We start from the raw sequence: 15,736 nt of genomic DNA on the forward strand, positions 1-15,736 counted from the left end.
CTTGACTTCACTCGGCATTTCAAAAATGTGGATTTACCCGTGACTCGAAGCAAAATTTTCGAGTCAATTTCGAGTCATTAAGTAATCGGTGTCGACTAAGCCACAAGATGATATGACCTGTGTTGGCAACCAGTCACTCAAAGATTGCGCAGCAGGTATTACAGAGCTGCCTGCGGTATGTCAAAAATAAATTGACCGTAAACGAAGTGATTAGAACTTACCTTGTCGTAGACTAGTAATCTATCGATAGCAGTGTAATTATGTTCCATAGACTGCTAAGTGCTCACTTCAACGTACGTATAGTATATTTTAAATCGAGGGTATATAGTTTTTCATTTATATTACTTGTCAACAATATGTGAAGTCTTAAATTGTATCGCATGGAAGTTTAGGTGACTATTCTAACATCTATTTGGTTGGCAGTTACGTATACGTACCTACGTATATGTGAGCAATTCAACGTCTCGCTGAAGACATAATTAAGTCGATGTTCGATGATTCTTGATTCAGAATTAACAGCGACTCAATCTGTACTTCAATCATCTTGCCAAAAGCAATCACTAGAATCATGCCTCGTGCTTCGAGAACCCGACATGCCTTTGTGATTTGACTGGTGACTTGACTCAAATTGACTTCCAGTCACTTAAAAAATCATGTGACGTGACTTGACTCGAGACAAAATATGCAATAACTCGTTATGGGTTGTGACTCGAAGTTAGTGTCTTGATCGCAACACTGATTTAAATTTAAAAAAACGGAAATGGTAATTACAATTATGTCAGTCCCTTCATTAGCTGACCTTGTATCGCAGTGTGATATCATGGAGCGCGTCGATTTGTTCTGTTGTTTTCTTCCTTATTGCAGCCAGAGTCGCGTCCTGGAACACACATGAATATTTCAGGCGAAATACTTGTTCGGAGTTTATTCTTGTGGAAATGGATGTTGAATACCCGCATATAAAGTTTCTCCCGTGGATTCACATTTATGGTTTCCATGAATATCGAAAAGGATTGTCACCACCTCGTTCTACATTAGCAGGAATTATTCATCACATGATAGGGTAGCCTACTATTTCATTTGATTCGATGAGTGGGAAGAGCATCCCCGCCAAAGCTTTTACATATTTTCTCATAGTTTTTCCACAAAAAATATGTCAATTTGAGTTATATTAATTACTCGTACGCTTCTGCTACTGTTGAAAATTAAGTAGGCTACAGAACGGAATCGGTGCAATGACTGCATAACAATGTTTTCAATTCTATATGCTGATCAGATTCCTTTGAATATTCAATTTTGTGAAATCAACGCGAATGGTGCTGAGTTCATACTTTATTCCTAACAACGGAACATTTTTACCAGGAAAGTTTTGCGAAGTTCCGATAATTACCTCACTTTTAGGTTGGCTTAGCTAAAACCTACAGTGACTCTCCATCCAGCCCCGATTAATTAAGATAAATCATTATTCATGCGTACTTAACCGGACTATCGCAATCAACGTTAGTATGGTGCGATATAGCACAAACCAGAGCAGTTTGGGCTTAAGTTACATCCAGTGATCATTAATTCAAGGTAAATGTTGAATATAAAAAGTTTTACACAATTAGCGGCAGAGACTAAGATCAATAGATGTACAATGTACTGTAAATCTGCATATATAGGGGTGAAAGTTTCATGTATCTAGCGTGGGACTATACTTGTCGAGTCGATGATACCTCAGTGGTTCCTACACCGGTATAAAATATACATAGAATCGGCCGTTATTAGGGAATAAGTATTCCGCAAATTTTGTCACGCCAGTGGTATGCTGATACTACTGGTCAATATAGTAGTGTCTTGAATTCCCATGTGAATTCACTAGCCCTATCATAAGACCGCCACAATTTTTTATAGCTTCGACTCATTCTTGGCTGCGTCTTTATTAGGATTATATTGAAATGTTTCTTTATCATGTATGCAGTGTGAATCAGTGCATACTATGCACTGATTCAACCATTGTACTATATGTGTTGGAGGTGTATCTGGACTCGTCACCTCAGATCCCGCTGCAAATGTAGCTTCTCGAAACCGCGCAGACAGAGTACAGGATTGGACATTGGCTATAACAACCCAGCTGGTAAACTAAATGAAATATTCCACCTAAAATAGCCAAACATGACATTACAGTTCGATATAGCTGGAAAATGTCGTCTTGGCTGTATTTCTTGTCATTGTAGCTCCAATAATGAAGTTGTCCTGCTAATTTCGTACTGCTATATGTAGCCTAAGTCATATTTTTAGGAGAGAATATTGTAAATCTCACTTACCATCAATACTTTGTGCATATATTCGTCCGTCATTCCGCTAAGCTTTTCACGAACGTCATCCCGGCTAGCTTCGATTTGACATTGCTCAACTTCAACCACTTTCGGACAAAATACCGCAAGGGTATCCAAGACGCTTTTCAAAGCTGCCACCGTGATGCAGTCGATCTTGGCGTATAATCCTTCCTGAAATTCCACATCAATAATGCTATTCCTCTGACTCCGGAAGGACGGGGACTTGAATCATTATCCTGATTAGTATGAACGACATCACAGTAACCACGATATGATCAAGATAAAACGACTATCCTTATAAGAGTGATCCATTTCAAGACGAGCTACTAATCAAACGGCAGGGAGATATATAGAGTTCCTGTCTTTTCATAAGGTATTTTGGCCAAATATTATTTGAATGGATGTCATAATAAATGATTAGCATGCAGTGAAAACGTGGTAACTATACTGTGGGTTCAAACACCAGAAGGTTTATTTTTCTGGTGAACATTGACTTTCATTGATGGTTCACTGCAGTAAAGCAGCAGTAGCCGTGACCATATGCATAAGATACCGCCACTAGGCTACTCTACGCGAATAACATTCGCGATTCCACTCTTGCGAGTAATCAGCAAGTATAGCCGTGATCAAATGACTCAAAACATTGTTTACAACCGAGATTGCGCGTAATCCTAAGTGGAATTCGGTAAAATGACCATGATCTTTGTGGATGCATTGCATAGTTTATTTACTGATTCTGTTAAATTTCATTTATTTCCGCCTATTGGAGTAGTGATTCATTGTAAGTTTTTATTCATCGAATCTTACTCAAAGATGTTCCGGCTTCGCGGAAATGTTAGCAGTTCGCAGTTAGATACCAAATTCGTATTCTGAATGCTAAATCTGAATTATCAAGAGCTGAAATACCGAAATAACAGGATGTGAGGCGAACATACGCATCATGTGTTACTTTCCAGTAGGACTGAGGGGCTCAGAATCTTGGGAAAAGCGGGATACTTGATGATTTTCTATCTCTAATTACACCTCAACGATTAAAAAGTCTTTCCAAGTCAAGTTTCATCATTTCATGATAGTCAGGACGTGTGCCATCCCGACACTGACTACAGGGATGGTGCGAACCAGTGATGAGCGGACAGTGCTTTCGAGACTCCGAATCTCTCCGACAACTTTAGTGTCTGAGGAAAACTCCCTCCGACTCCGAAGAGTTCAATTCCAGACTCCGAGATACTTCGATGAATCTCGTCAAGTGTCCGAAACAGTGGCAAGCATGGTACACTTGGTAATGTGTTTTACATAATTAATGTGATAATAGGGTTGGCCTCATAGTATTGTCTACTCTCCAGTCCCCAATTGCAGTGCAGATGGCTGTTTTGATGCACTTGGCGATATATTACAACTTTGCAAGGTGTCAACTGTCTGTGTTTTGGTTTGTAATCATAATCAAGAGTGTATTCTGGTAAGAGCTATCCGAAGATATCGGAGACACGAAGTTACAATACTCCGAAATTATCCGGAAAAATATCTGTAGTAAATTCCGACTCCGCACCGACTGTCGCAAAATCGGCAAAACTCCGCTCCAAATCCACTCCGACTCCGCTCCGATGATCATCACTAGTGCGAAAGTGAGGCTCACGTTTCGCTTCGGTGTTCGAAACACAGAAATTTGGACGTTAGCGTTCGCAAACAAACCCCGGTATGTACTCCATTACATTGCGTACCTTATATAGGAAATACAATTACCTAAATACTTCAACAATTTGGTTGACATTAACTCCATTTTAACTTCGAACTACTTTATGCATGGCGCTGACACGGTAAGGGGTGAAATTATTCAGCACTAAACTAAAATTAACTTTGCCAGTTTCAAATAAATATATTCGTCGTATTAAAAACATTTGAATGAAATGTCTGACTTTTCCGTTTGTTATATTTTAGACCGTCCACGGTCATTGCTGCTATAGCTTGGCCCGTAATCACACAACATCACGAACACTATGCGTAGGACGATAGACAGTCATATATTGATAGTGACAAATCATTTACCAATTAAACATAATTGACGAAGAGAGCGTATCGTTGTTTGAAGTAAAAGTTACGTTTGTTCAATGTGCAATGTGCATGTATAAGCATTCAGATATGTGAGGACTTCAATGTCCTTCGGACTGAGGTATAATGCGCTTTACAATTAGGGTTGCATTTCAAACACAAATAAATTTGAAACAAACATGATTAAAACATGTTTTTATTGTTTGTTTTTTTTAACTAATGACGTCACGAATATTCAATATTCAATATACGGCGTCAGTACAACCCCTGTAAGGTTCAGTAAATATTGTCCATATGCATGCAGCGTAACTGTGATGTTGGGCTGGTAATCGAACCAAGAGTGATGTACACAATTCGTATCGTAACCGTTAGACTTATATCGCCTGCATGCATGGCATTGACAACCGAGACGCGGATGGTCAGGTGGAGCATTAGCACCAATGTGCCCTGCACCCTGAGGCAAACGACAGACACGTCATACGCTTATAATTCAACATTAATTATTATTATTATATACTTTGAAAGATTTAGGATTGTACATAACACAATCTTGATTTCTCGATATAAAATGTATAGTGGCGGCAACGGAAAGCGCAGTGAAGCGGTTGTTATTGAGTGCTTTAAATATAACTTTTTCTTTTCGATATGTAAACTATATTACTAAATTCTAATTACTCAATATCCAATTCAAATTTGTTGATTATAGTCACACCCATCCACAATATCACTTTATGATATTTTTTGCAAACAGGACTTAACTTTGATATCGGATATAAATGTATCTTCCAACTATATTGAAGATCTAGGCCTCAAGGACTTTAAAGATTCAAAAATCCCAATAAATTTTAAGCCTTACATTGTGTTCGCCAGAACATCTCCCAGTTCTGAATTCGAAATCATCTTGCTGTACACCTTGATATACCATCTCTCCAATATGGCCACTAAGTAGCAGCTTATCGTAACCTTGGAAGAGTTCAGCGTCAAATATGGCTGGTACTTGCAGCGATGATATCTGGAAAATATTCCATATTCGTTGATAGCTCATGAACTCAAGCAGGTGGAACTGGGCGCTAGCATTGACAGCGCTACTTCAACATGTTCAAACGACGTGTCCACGGATCTGATCTCAAAATTGCATGTATCTCCCTACTAGGGATGGTGCGAACCCCTGAAAGGTTCAGGTTCGTGTGAACGCGAACCTTTTTGAAAGGTTCTCTGTGAACGCGAATGTGCTAATTCCAAACCTAAATTTCAGTGAAGTGATATATTAATCTCGGCTACACGAAACCTAGCGACGTCTTAGGCCTCATTATGCCACAATGGTGAAGTACTCGCTGAAGTTTTAAACTTCACCAAATGCATCGACTGGAGCAATCAAATGTTATAATAACACCATAATGATGAACGATCTATCTTGACCTGATCCGTCGAGGCTTTAGATATATCTTCAATCGAATTAAATTTATTTTACAGAAGCAGATAATCTGTTCTTACAGCAGCAAGTAGCATCCAGCGTAGACAACACAGGCAAATTAACAGCAAGCACTAGCGAACACACAAACGCATTTATACTCCACGTCTTAACCTAACAATCAAACAATCATTGACCTAATCAAATGAGAGAAACAGAAATACTAAATGAGAGTTCACAGGTCATAAGTAATTAAAGCTTCGCAACACTCCTTCTCTTACGACATGCAGTATCTCTCATTCAAGAATACGAGAAATTCCGATTTGCTCCCTCAAATTGCAGAAAGACTGTCGACGTAGCGGCTTTGTAAATATGTCGACAAGCTGCTTTTCAGTCGGAACGTATTGGATGTCAATCTTGTTCGCATCGAGTTCGTCTCGGATATATCCAAATTTCACGGCTATATGTTTCGTTGCTTGGTGATTAACCGGGTTTCGGCACATCGCGATCGCGCTTTGGTTGTCTTCAAAGATGGTGATCGGTAGTTTGACGCTATTCCCCATCTCTTCAAATAACTGACGAAGCCATGCGGTCTCACGAGCGGCGAGATTCAGTGCGATAAATTCTGCTTCGGCTGTGGACTGCGCCGTTACTGATTGTTTCTTTGATCTCCAACAAATTGGAGCATTTCCCATCAAGATAATGTACCCCGAGGTCGATTTCCTGTCATCACGGTCACCACCGAAATCGGCATCTGCAAAAGCTGTAATAGTGTTAAAACCACTCTTATAAGTTATACCGTAATCAACAGTTCCTCGAATGTAACGCAATAAATGTTTAATCATTTGCCAATGATATACGGTCGGATCACTGTTGTATTGTGCTAGTTTAGCCACTGCGAACGCAATGTCGGGTCGAGTATACATCGCCAGATAAAGTAGACTCCCAACAGCAGTTTGATATTTCGACGAATCAAACCTTTTGTCTGTCGGTTTAGCTTTCTCAATCACTGCTCCCGAATCCATTGGAGTAGACACAGGCTTACACTCGGACATTCCGAATCGTTCCAGCACACTTCTTGCATAACAATCTTGTCCGATCCAAATACAATTACCTGTCTGCTTGACACGCATACCAAAAAAATGGTGTAACATACCCATATCTTTGACATTGAACATCTTTTGCAAAGTAGACTTCGTCTTCGCAATTACTTTCTTCGTTTTTCCCCCTAAGAGTATATCGTCAACGTAGACAGCCAATTGTACGACTGCATCGTCGTAAACGCCACTGTAAATACAAGGATCAGATTTCGTTTGTTTAAAGCCCACCTTAATCAATTCCTCGTGCAGAGCTTGATTCCAGCATCGCGGTGATTGCTTCAAACCATATATGGACTTTCTCAAGAGACACACCTTATCCGCTTGTCCTTTCTGTACAAAGCCTTCGGGCTGTTTCATATAGATAGTCTCGTCTAATCTACCATGTAGAAAAGCGGTTTTGACGTCCATCTGATGTATTTCCATATTTTCTTCGACTGCCAATGCAACATACGCTCGAAATGAACTTGCATGAACGACAGGCGAAAACGTTTGTTCGTAGTCTTTTCCGTATCTCTGGGTATTCCCAAGTGCTACAAGTCTTGCTTTGGCACGCGTCGCGTTTCCATTTTCGTCGTATTTATACTTGAGACCCATTTATTCCCCAAAACCTTCGCATCGGTTGGAGGATTAACAAGATCCCACACTTTTAAATCTTTCATCGATGTGATTTCTTCATTTGCAGCCTCTTTCCACATATCAGAGTGCTCTGACTGGAAGGCTTCTTTCAAGTTTTTCGGTTCATTCAACTGATGAACTGCTGCGTGTATCGCATAAGTCAGCACTTCTGTGTCTTCGGTTTGCTCGAAATTCTCATTGTAAGCAAGTCTTGGTGGAGGATTTCCTGCATTCCGTCGCGATGATCGACGCACTCCTTCCACTTGTTCATTCGTCGGCGTTTCTACCAATCGGTTATCCGCTGATTGCTGTTCGTCACTGTTTAATGAAGGATAGATGAATGACGATGTAGCACACTCAGGCTGAACTTCAGTCGATTCTCCTTCCTGGCCAAATCGGGATTCATCAAATTTCACGTGTCGCCGAATCAGAACTTTTTTCCTGTCTTCGGACCACAGACGGTAACCTTTGGATAATAAGTCATAACCGATTAAATTGCACACTTCAGCTTTCGGATCAAGCTTTTTCTTCCTTTTACTTTTCTCTATGAAGGCATAGGCTTTACATCCAAATATTCTCAAGTGTCTTACATTCGGCCTAGTCCCATGATAAGCTTCAAATGGAGTTTTGTTGTTGAGAGCGACGGTTGGACTTCTGTTCTTCAGATAAGCGGCTGTCAATATTGCTTCCGCCCACAAAAAACAGGTAATTTTGCACCGTGAAGCATCGCAGAAGCTCTCTCGCAGAGAACTCGGTTCAAGCGTTCCGCAACTCCATTTTGCGAAGGGCATGACCGTACAGACTTCTCATGTCTGATGCCTTTTTCTTTCAACCATGATTCGCATTCATTGCTCACGTATTCTCCGCCATTGTCCGTGCGTAGCCTATACATCCAACTGACTGACGTCGAACTTTTTCTTGGTTTAAAACGAAAAATTTAAGTTCAGCGAACACATCGGACTTCCGTTTCAGAGGTATCACCCACGACATTCGACTGTAATCGTCAGTAAACGTTAGAAAGTATTTTGAACCACCTTGTGACTCTGGTGAAATGGGTCCACAAACATCTGAGTGAATCAATTCCAACGTCCTTGTTGCACGGCGTTCAGATCGTTTCGGGAATGGTAACTTTGTGGATTTCCCCAATGCACACGGTTCACAAAAATTCATGTTCTTCGACTCAGTCAACTTCAGGTCGTTAACCATATTCTTCGCAACCATTTTACGAAGATTTTCCTCGCCAATGTGACCAAAACGTTGATGCCATACATCAGCTGATGTGGTACCACCAAAGCACTTTTCGTTTTGTTCATAATCATCAACAGGATTACTGATATCTTCAAAATTGTTCTTGGACTTTCCACGTCCGGATAAAACTCCTTCTGCACAGCGCATGATTTGAGAGTCTTTTCGATCTAGCTCTGCATCATCGGTGTCAGATTCTTCAATGTCTGTACCAGTTGCACCAGTACGAAAGCAATTGATATCACGATTCAATTCGTCATGATCATCATCAGTAAAATCACGAATTCCGCTGTTCTCATTGCTTTTCAACGGTATCTTCATTTCTTCTTTGTTACAAGGTCGATAATCTAACATGTAGAGACCATTTTTCAGCGAACCAGTTGCAACAATATGACCCTCGTATCGATCCAAAATTCGAAGCTTCTTCGAGTTGAAAGTAACTTCATACTGATGCCTGGCAACTGCAGCTCGAATCGAGAATAATGTTGTCGATAGGTCCGGCACATAAAGCGCATTCTGCAAATCTGCAATGCCATATTCTTCGCCATCTCGGAAGATAATTATTCGAAGAGTTCCGATCCCTTCAGAGTAAATCAGGTTTCAATCGCCTAATTCAATTTCTTCGTGGCAATGTTTCAGGTCGATGAACAATTCTTTCCTGCAACTCATGTGACTAGTTGCACCACTATCGCATATTACAAATTGTCGATTTCGAGACAAAAATGCTGACGTGTGAAGCAAGTAGTGTCTTTTGACTCCAGAGATTGATTCAACACGTGGCATGTAATTCTTCGATCCAAGATTCTTGGAACGCACGACGTCAGATGAATAAAACATCGCATGTTTCTCTGATTTCTTAGTACGAGATGCTTGTCTGCGACTATTGCCGTTTTCGTCGTCGGCATAGTTAGCACTTTGACGTTGTCGATTTTCTCGGTGTTTCCTGAAATCACTTCCTTTTCCACGTTCACAAGACACGCGTTTTTCTTCACGTTCTTCATTATTTTCAGGACGGTTCCAACAGTCCGAAATCTTATGACCATACTTTCCGCAATGATCACAATTGCCATGAAATTTCAGTTTTCCACTCTTTCGTCTTGCATTGTTTCTTGCGTGGTACGCCTGTACAGACTCTTTCGGTCGAATCGATAGATCAGTTTGTACGCGTAGTAACAAATCATTCAACGAGAATCCCGGCTTGTTCTGTATCTCATTCAGAATATAGCTTCGAGTTACATCAAGACTAGGAGGCAAGTGCTTGATCACTTCGAAAACTTGGTCGGTCTCGGCAACGGCACGACCCAAGCTCGCCATCCTTTGGAATAGCATTTGACATTCCTCAATTTTCTCAAGAACGTTCTTTTCCGTGAATGTCGGCAACATATCTATCTCCATCTTCAATGTGAGATAAAGCGTAGCATTCTGTGGTTCAAACTTCGCCTTCAAGTCATTCCAAATTTCCTTGGGATCATCGTGGTGATCTTCAGGTATAGTTGGTAACACGGATCCACTCAAGTTACAGAGCAGAATTCCTGCGGCTTTCATTTTTCTAGAGGCAGCTCCTTCTGCGGTGTCATTGCCCATAACACTATTCCACAACTCATTCGCCATGAGGAGGCCTTTCACTTGGACTTTCCATGACGTCCAATTACTGTTTTTACCGCATTTCAGTTTATCTAGGCTTGAAATTGCTGACATTGTGGCTGTAGACACGAGATTAGCAAGGGCGCATAACCTTTGATGAACGATCTATCTTGACCTGATCCGTCGAGGCTTTAGATATATCTTCAATCGAATTAAATTTATTTTACAGAAGCAGATAATCTGTTCTTACAGCAGCAAGTAGCATCCAGCGTAGACAACACAGGCAAATTAACAGCAAGCACTAGCGAACACACAAACGCATTTATACACCACGTCTTAACCTAACAATCAAACAATCATTGACCTAATCAAATGAGAGAAACAGAAATACTAAATGAGAGTTCACAGGTCATAAGTAATTAAAGCTTCGCAACAAGTTTTAAACTTCACCAAATGCATCGACTGGAGCAATCAAATGTTATAATAACACCATAAAATCAACATCTTTCGTCTATTTGCCAGCAATTTCGGCGAGGACTCGCAAGGGGATATAAGCTACACCTAAACGGTCGAGGCCAGATCGGACAATGTATCCGGCGTCTGACCACTGCTACATTGATATTGCGCAGAATGCAAAAGGGTTTCTATACTTGCTACCGATATTAGTCCGCCCCATATACAAGTTATACAGTGGCCCATAAGATTCCAATCGCACATATTTTTATTTATTTTTTTTGATACAACAAACATATCAAATCAAGATGCGTCCCTTACGCCAGCTGGAATTTTGACATTAGGCAACGACGTATTCCTTGTATCACTTCCAATGATTGGTTGAATACTTAATCATCATTCGCTGATGTTGTGTGATTGCGGGTGAAGCTAACAGCAGATCAATGTTCCCTATAATTTTTCCAGAGTCTGCGCGCACTAATCAACTCACTGCGCGGTTCCTTGGACAACAGTGCGTGACGACTAAAAGATCAGTCATTACGGTGATTTGACTGCCGAATTGTCCACTCTTCTCGTTAATTTTGTGGTTCTGACTAAAAAAAGGTCATCACTTCGGCTTTACATTGCCTGTGCGCAGAGACTGGCGAGCGGCATAGCTTACAGCCATGGTTTACGGCTTGTTTGAAACCAGGCAACGGTGGCTACGCACTCATGCATCATTTTTGACTCTCTGGCGCTATCCTGGGGGTCAGTCTTGAAAAATGAGAGAAAGAAAGAGATTTTTTAGAGAAAAGTTCGTTTATTTAGTCTTATACAAAACCCTAGACATGTCTTGGGGTGTCGATCGAGGGCGGAAACGGTAGATGGATATAGTCCGCCCACTTTTAAACTGAAACAGCCCAGAGTTAACTCTGGCTGAGGTCACGGTATGAATTTGAAAAGTGATGGTCAGTGTCGCGAAAACTGACCAGATTTCAAAAGGGATAAGGACGTGACAAATTGTAAAACATGAAAAAGGTTCACAGTACAGAACCTACCAAGGTTCGTTTGTGAACGTGAACCTCTAAATTTGTGAGGTTCACACACGGAAAGCGAACGTGAACCTCACGCTCACACCATCCCTATAGTTCAGGGGTTCTCAACCCGGGGGGCGCGCCCACCTTGGGGGGCGCGGGAGGCTCTCAGGGGGAGCTCGAGAAATGTTTGTCAATTTTGTAAATGTCTGTATAAATTTGGACTAAACATGTGTTTCACAACCATTCTGAAGAGACGATTATTGAAGATTAAACTTAAGTCGTATTCTAGAAAGCTTGCCAAAGTCAAACTCCAGCACTCGCGCTCAACGGAGTATAGGCTGACTACAACTTCATTTGAGCAAATTTTGATATTATTTGAAGATTTAGAGAAATTCCGACGTGCAAGTCATTCATTACTTTATAGCTTTGGCAGTAGCCTAAATCTCTGTGCGCTAGGTAGCTGTTGTTGATAGCTGGCGATCTGCACTGCCTAAGACTGACTTAAATGCAATATAGGTTGCCCGGTTTCGGCCTCGATTCGGCTATAAATCAACACCATTTAATTCATTTCCAAAACTGATCGAATTTAGCATTACAGGACAGAACGACACCGTGCTCTCTGTAGTCACTACCAGCATCAGGATTATAGTCTCAGTGCAACACACCTTGAAATTAGTTGATGTCCTTTTCAATGTTTTTTTGTTATTTTCAAACAAGTTTGGGGAAGTTTGTCAGCAACTGGAATGCGGATTCAAAATTGGCGTAAGATATTCCTCATGTATACTATTAGATCAGGGGTTTGCAGCCCGTACGGTAGCAGCCGGCCGTAGAAGGGAATTTGAGCGGCCGTCGACGACTAATTCAATTAGCATGTGTTAACAGCCGTAGACATGCAAATTGCAATTACGAATTCAGTCCCGAATTCTAGTGAGATTTTATTTGATCTTGAAATTTTCTTCGCGCTCCGCGCAATTCAACATGACTTCTTTTTTCGATTTAAATGCAGTAGCGCCCTTCTTACTTGGAGCAAGAATGGGAATCCTCAAGAAATAACAATTCATTCGCGGCTCTTAAACATTTTCGCGCTCCGCGCGACAATATACACTCCCAGCCACTATTCATAACATTGCCACTCGCGATTTCAGTGCGTACAATAGGCCGTTGTGAAAAGTAGAATAGTCCGGAGTTCACCGGGAATGGATATGGGCAGTTTACCATAGGTATTTTGCGTCCAGATCGTTCATTGTGACTATGCCCTGGAATGCGGCCTTATAGGCTACATAAGTAATCGAAATGCGGTCATGATTAGCAAGAAGGTTGCCAACCTCCGTATTAGATGATGTGCTCTTTTTGAAATGACGATAAATGTAAGGGGGGTCAGGGGGCGCGATTTTTTTTGACCATCGTCAAGGGGGGCGCGTGTCAAAAAAGGTTAAGAACCGCTGCTATAGTTCCTACCATGTAATATAATCAACATGCGGGTGCTTTGTATTATAGTTGATATCATCTTCATTCATATTTAACGGAAATACTATCCATATATCTGTGGTTCGCAGTCGCTGAGTTAGCTACTATATACTTATAGTGGATACAGGAAATAAACACCACTTTTGTCCATATATATAATATTTACTGTGGATTTGAAATCAATATGCTCACGTTCGAGATCATCGCGTTACCAGTCAATTGTGTTTTTAATTTTTCAGCTTGCTCGTTCATTTCGCATAATTCGAAGTAGCAAATCTCGATGCAAATGATCCAATGCGGTCTGTCACCTTCCGTTCTGTTCAATTGTTTCGTCCGATCATAAATATCAAGCAACGATTTGACACTCAAACGGCTGATTGATATTTTCTGGATCTGGATAGAAAAACGCGCTGTCAAGAAAATCCGTCCGATCACCTATCCCACAATATATGACAATAACCAATTTAAACTGTAAAGTGTAAAGCAACATAAGGAATATGAAGCTGGACAGTAATCCATGCGTCAATATCAACATTTGTAGTCATACTTTTCTATTTGTGATTCGACATGACGTACGATGATGTTCAAAGTTCATTGTAGGAGCGACTCTGAACTATGGTTGCTTTTAAAACAAAAATCAATTTCAAACAAACATGTTTAAAACTAGGCCCTTGTTTGAAACATGTTTTTATTGTTTTTTGCTTGTTTTCTTTTTTAATTATTGACGTCAAAATTATTCAATTGTGACGTCATAGGGAATTGAGATTGACGAAATATTTACGTACTGTAGCTGTTGAACCTACCATTTATAGGGTTACAATCATCCCATATCGTATACGTCGGCTATATCGGGTGGTAAACGTCCGTCGGCTCATACAACATGTTTTGGAAAGTATTGACGCAATTATGCAAAAAAAGGTGTTTTAAGCGAAGTGTTTTAAACAACCAGTTGTTTTAAATGCAACCCTACATTGATCCCTTTGGTGTAAGTCGTACATAAACCCAAAATGAAAGTAATTTTTTTACTTTGTAAACTTGTGTGGTTATCACATCGGCACTATTTACACGCAAACTACGTAAGAAGCTATTACATATTAACATTCGATGATACGTATATGAATGGACAATAACAGCTTCGTTAATCTGAGAATGAATTTGCTCTGTACTACATTTTAGCAGTCGAAACTGCATGACTCACACCACACTGTCACTGGTGGTGAGCGCTAAACAGTAAGTATATCACGACTATGGCTCACTGTCTGATCTGATAGTCAATTGCTATGTTCTATTGTTAGAGTAGTAAATCAGAATTCGACCAGCCATTTTGAGAAGTTTAAAATTATGAGCACAACTCTGATCTGCGGTCTTTAGTTTCGTTGTCACTTATTTACTAATCTATGTAATAATCGCATGGACCTCTCACCGTATTGTTTTGATCATGCTCAAACTTGATTTTCGTTCCATCATGTGATTGTATCTTCGAAACAATAAAATACCGCGATTCATTCATCAAGCTGAGTTGGAATGAATGAATAAAGATGCCGTGGACCGCAAGCTCGTTCACCTGGAAAGGTATAGGAATTAGGAACACATCCCATCACAGATCAAGGATAATCTTTCCGCTACTTTTCCATTTCTTTATGACAGTTCGGGGATTGTTCTACGGAAATAGGGTATAAATTAGCATCAAATGGTTATTTCTATGTTTGTTTGAGTGGCATGTGACGGTTTGCAACGTAGGTATATCAGACCATGTAATTACATATGTACCGACTATTTAGATCAGTGGTTCCCAACCATTTAGGACAGTGGTTCCCAACCTGTGGTACGCGTACCAATAGTGGTACGCGAAGGTCTCCCAGGTGGTACGCGAGTAGATTCTGTTTTTTTTTCGACCGAAGGGAGGTCCTACTGAGTTTTTTGAAGCCGTCGTCTCACGCTATTCCCCATCAGGTACTAATTTTCCCTTATACGTGGGAATGCGAGCAAGGATTTTCATCCCTGATGACTATCAAGTCGAAGAAACGAAACCGACTTGCTGCGCCCATACATGATTTTCGATGCGCTGTGAGCAAACGTATACCACGCATCGACAAGCTGGTGGAAAATAAACAAATGCAGCCAAGGCAATAAATAAATTGACTTTTGAATGTGTGTTGTTATTTCATTATGTTGTTCTTCTTGTGACTGATGGTGAAAAAACAATTCCATACATCCCATCAACCCTGGGTGATACTGCCTAGTTCAGGAGTGTCAAACTCAAATTGCATCGCGGGCCGGATCGAAGTCATGAAATCGCTCGCGGGCCGGACCATTCAACGAAATCCAAAATGTTGCCTCGTGCCATTGCTTCTCGCTGAATACTTTATTATCAAGCATATATAGATAATACACGGATCGTAGGGGTTTCATTCTAGCGAGTCGCAACACCATTATTTGCGAGCAATGAAATTGGCGAAAATACGATGTTTGTCCGGTTGAATC

At 40.6% G+C, this 15,736-nt stretch overlaps 1 protein-coding gene across 5 annotated transcripts in view; it reads right to left on the minus strand.

Annotated features, from left to right (window-relative positions):
• Nucleotides 1–15,736, minus strand: part of LOC145433675 (uncharacterized) — a 46,893-nt gene that overhangs the window by 8,798 nt on the left and 22,359 nt on the right. For all 5 annotated transcript variants that reach the window (XR_013913172.1, XR_013913171.1, XR_013913167.1 and 2 more), the window contains exons 19-23: nucleotides 14,676–14,816; nucleotides 13,445–13,645; nucleotides 5,218–5,373; nucleotides 2,304–2,486; nucleotides 800–877 (exon numbers count right to left, since the gene is read on the minus strand). Coding sequence is in view for 1 of the 5 variants with exons in the window: in XM_080310847.1 (XP_080166973.1) it covers nucleotides 800–877; nucleotides 2,304–2,486; nucleotides 5,218–5,373; nucleotides 13,445–13,645; nucleotides 14,676–14,816 (759 nt within the window). In the remaining 4 variants the exon portion in view is untranslated. The remainder of the gene's footprint in view (nucleotides 1–799; nucleotides 878–2,303; nucleotides 2,487–5,217; nucleotides 5,374–13,444; nucleotides 13,646–14,675; nucleotides 14,817–15,736) is intronic.

The sequence above is a fragment of the Botryllus schlosseri genome, chromosome 1 (assembly GCF_051294905.1).
Source record: "Botryllus schlosseri isolate E-star chromosome 1, Bs_hap1, whole genome shotgun sequence".
NCBI classification, from domain to species: Eukaryota; Metazoa; Chordata; class Ascidiacea; order Stolidobranchia; family Styelidae; genus Botryllus; species Botryllus schlosseri.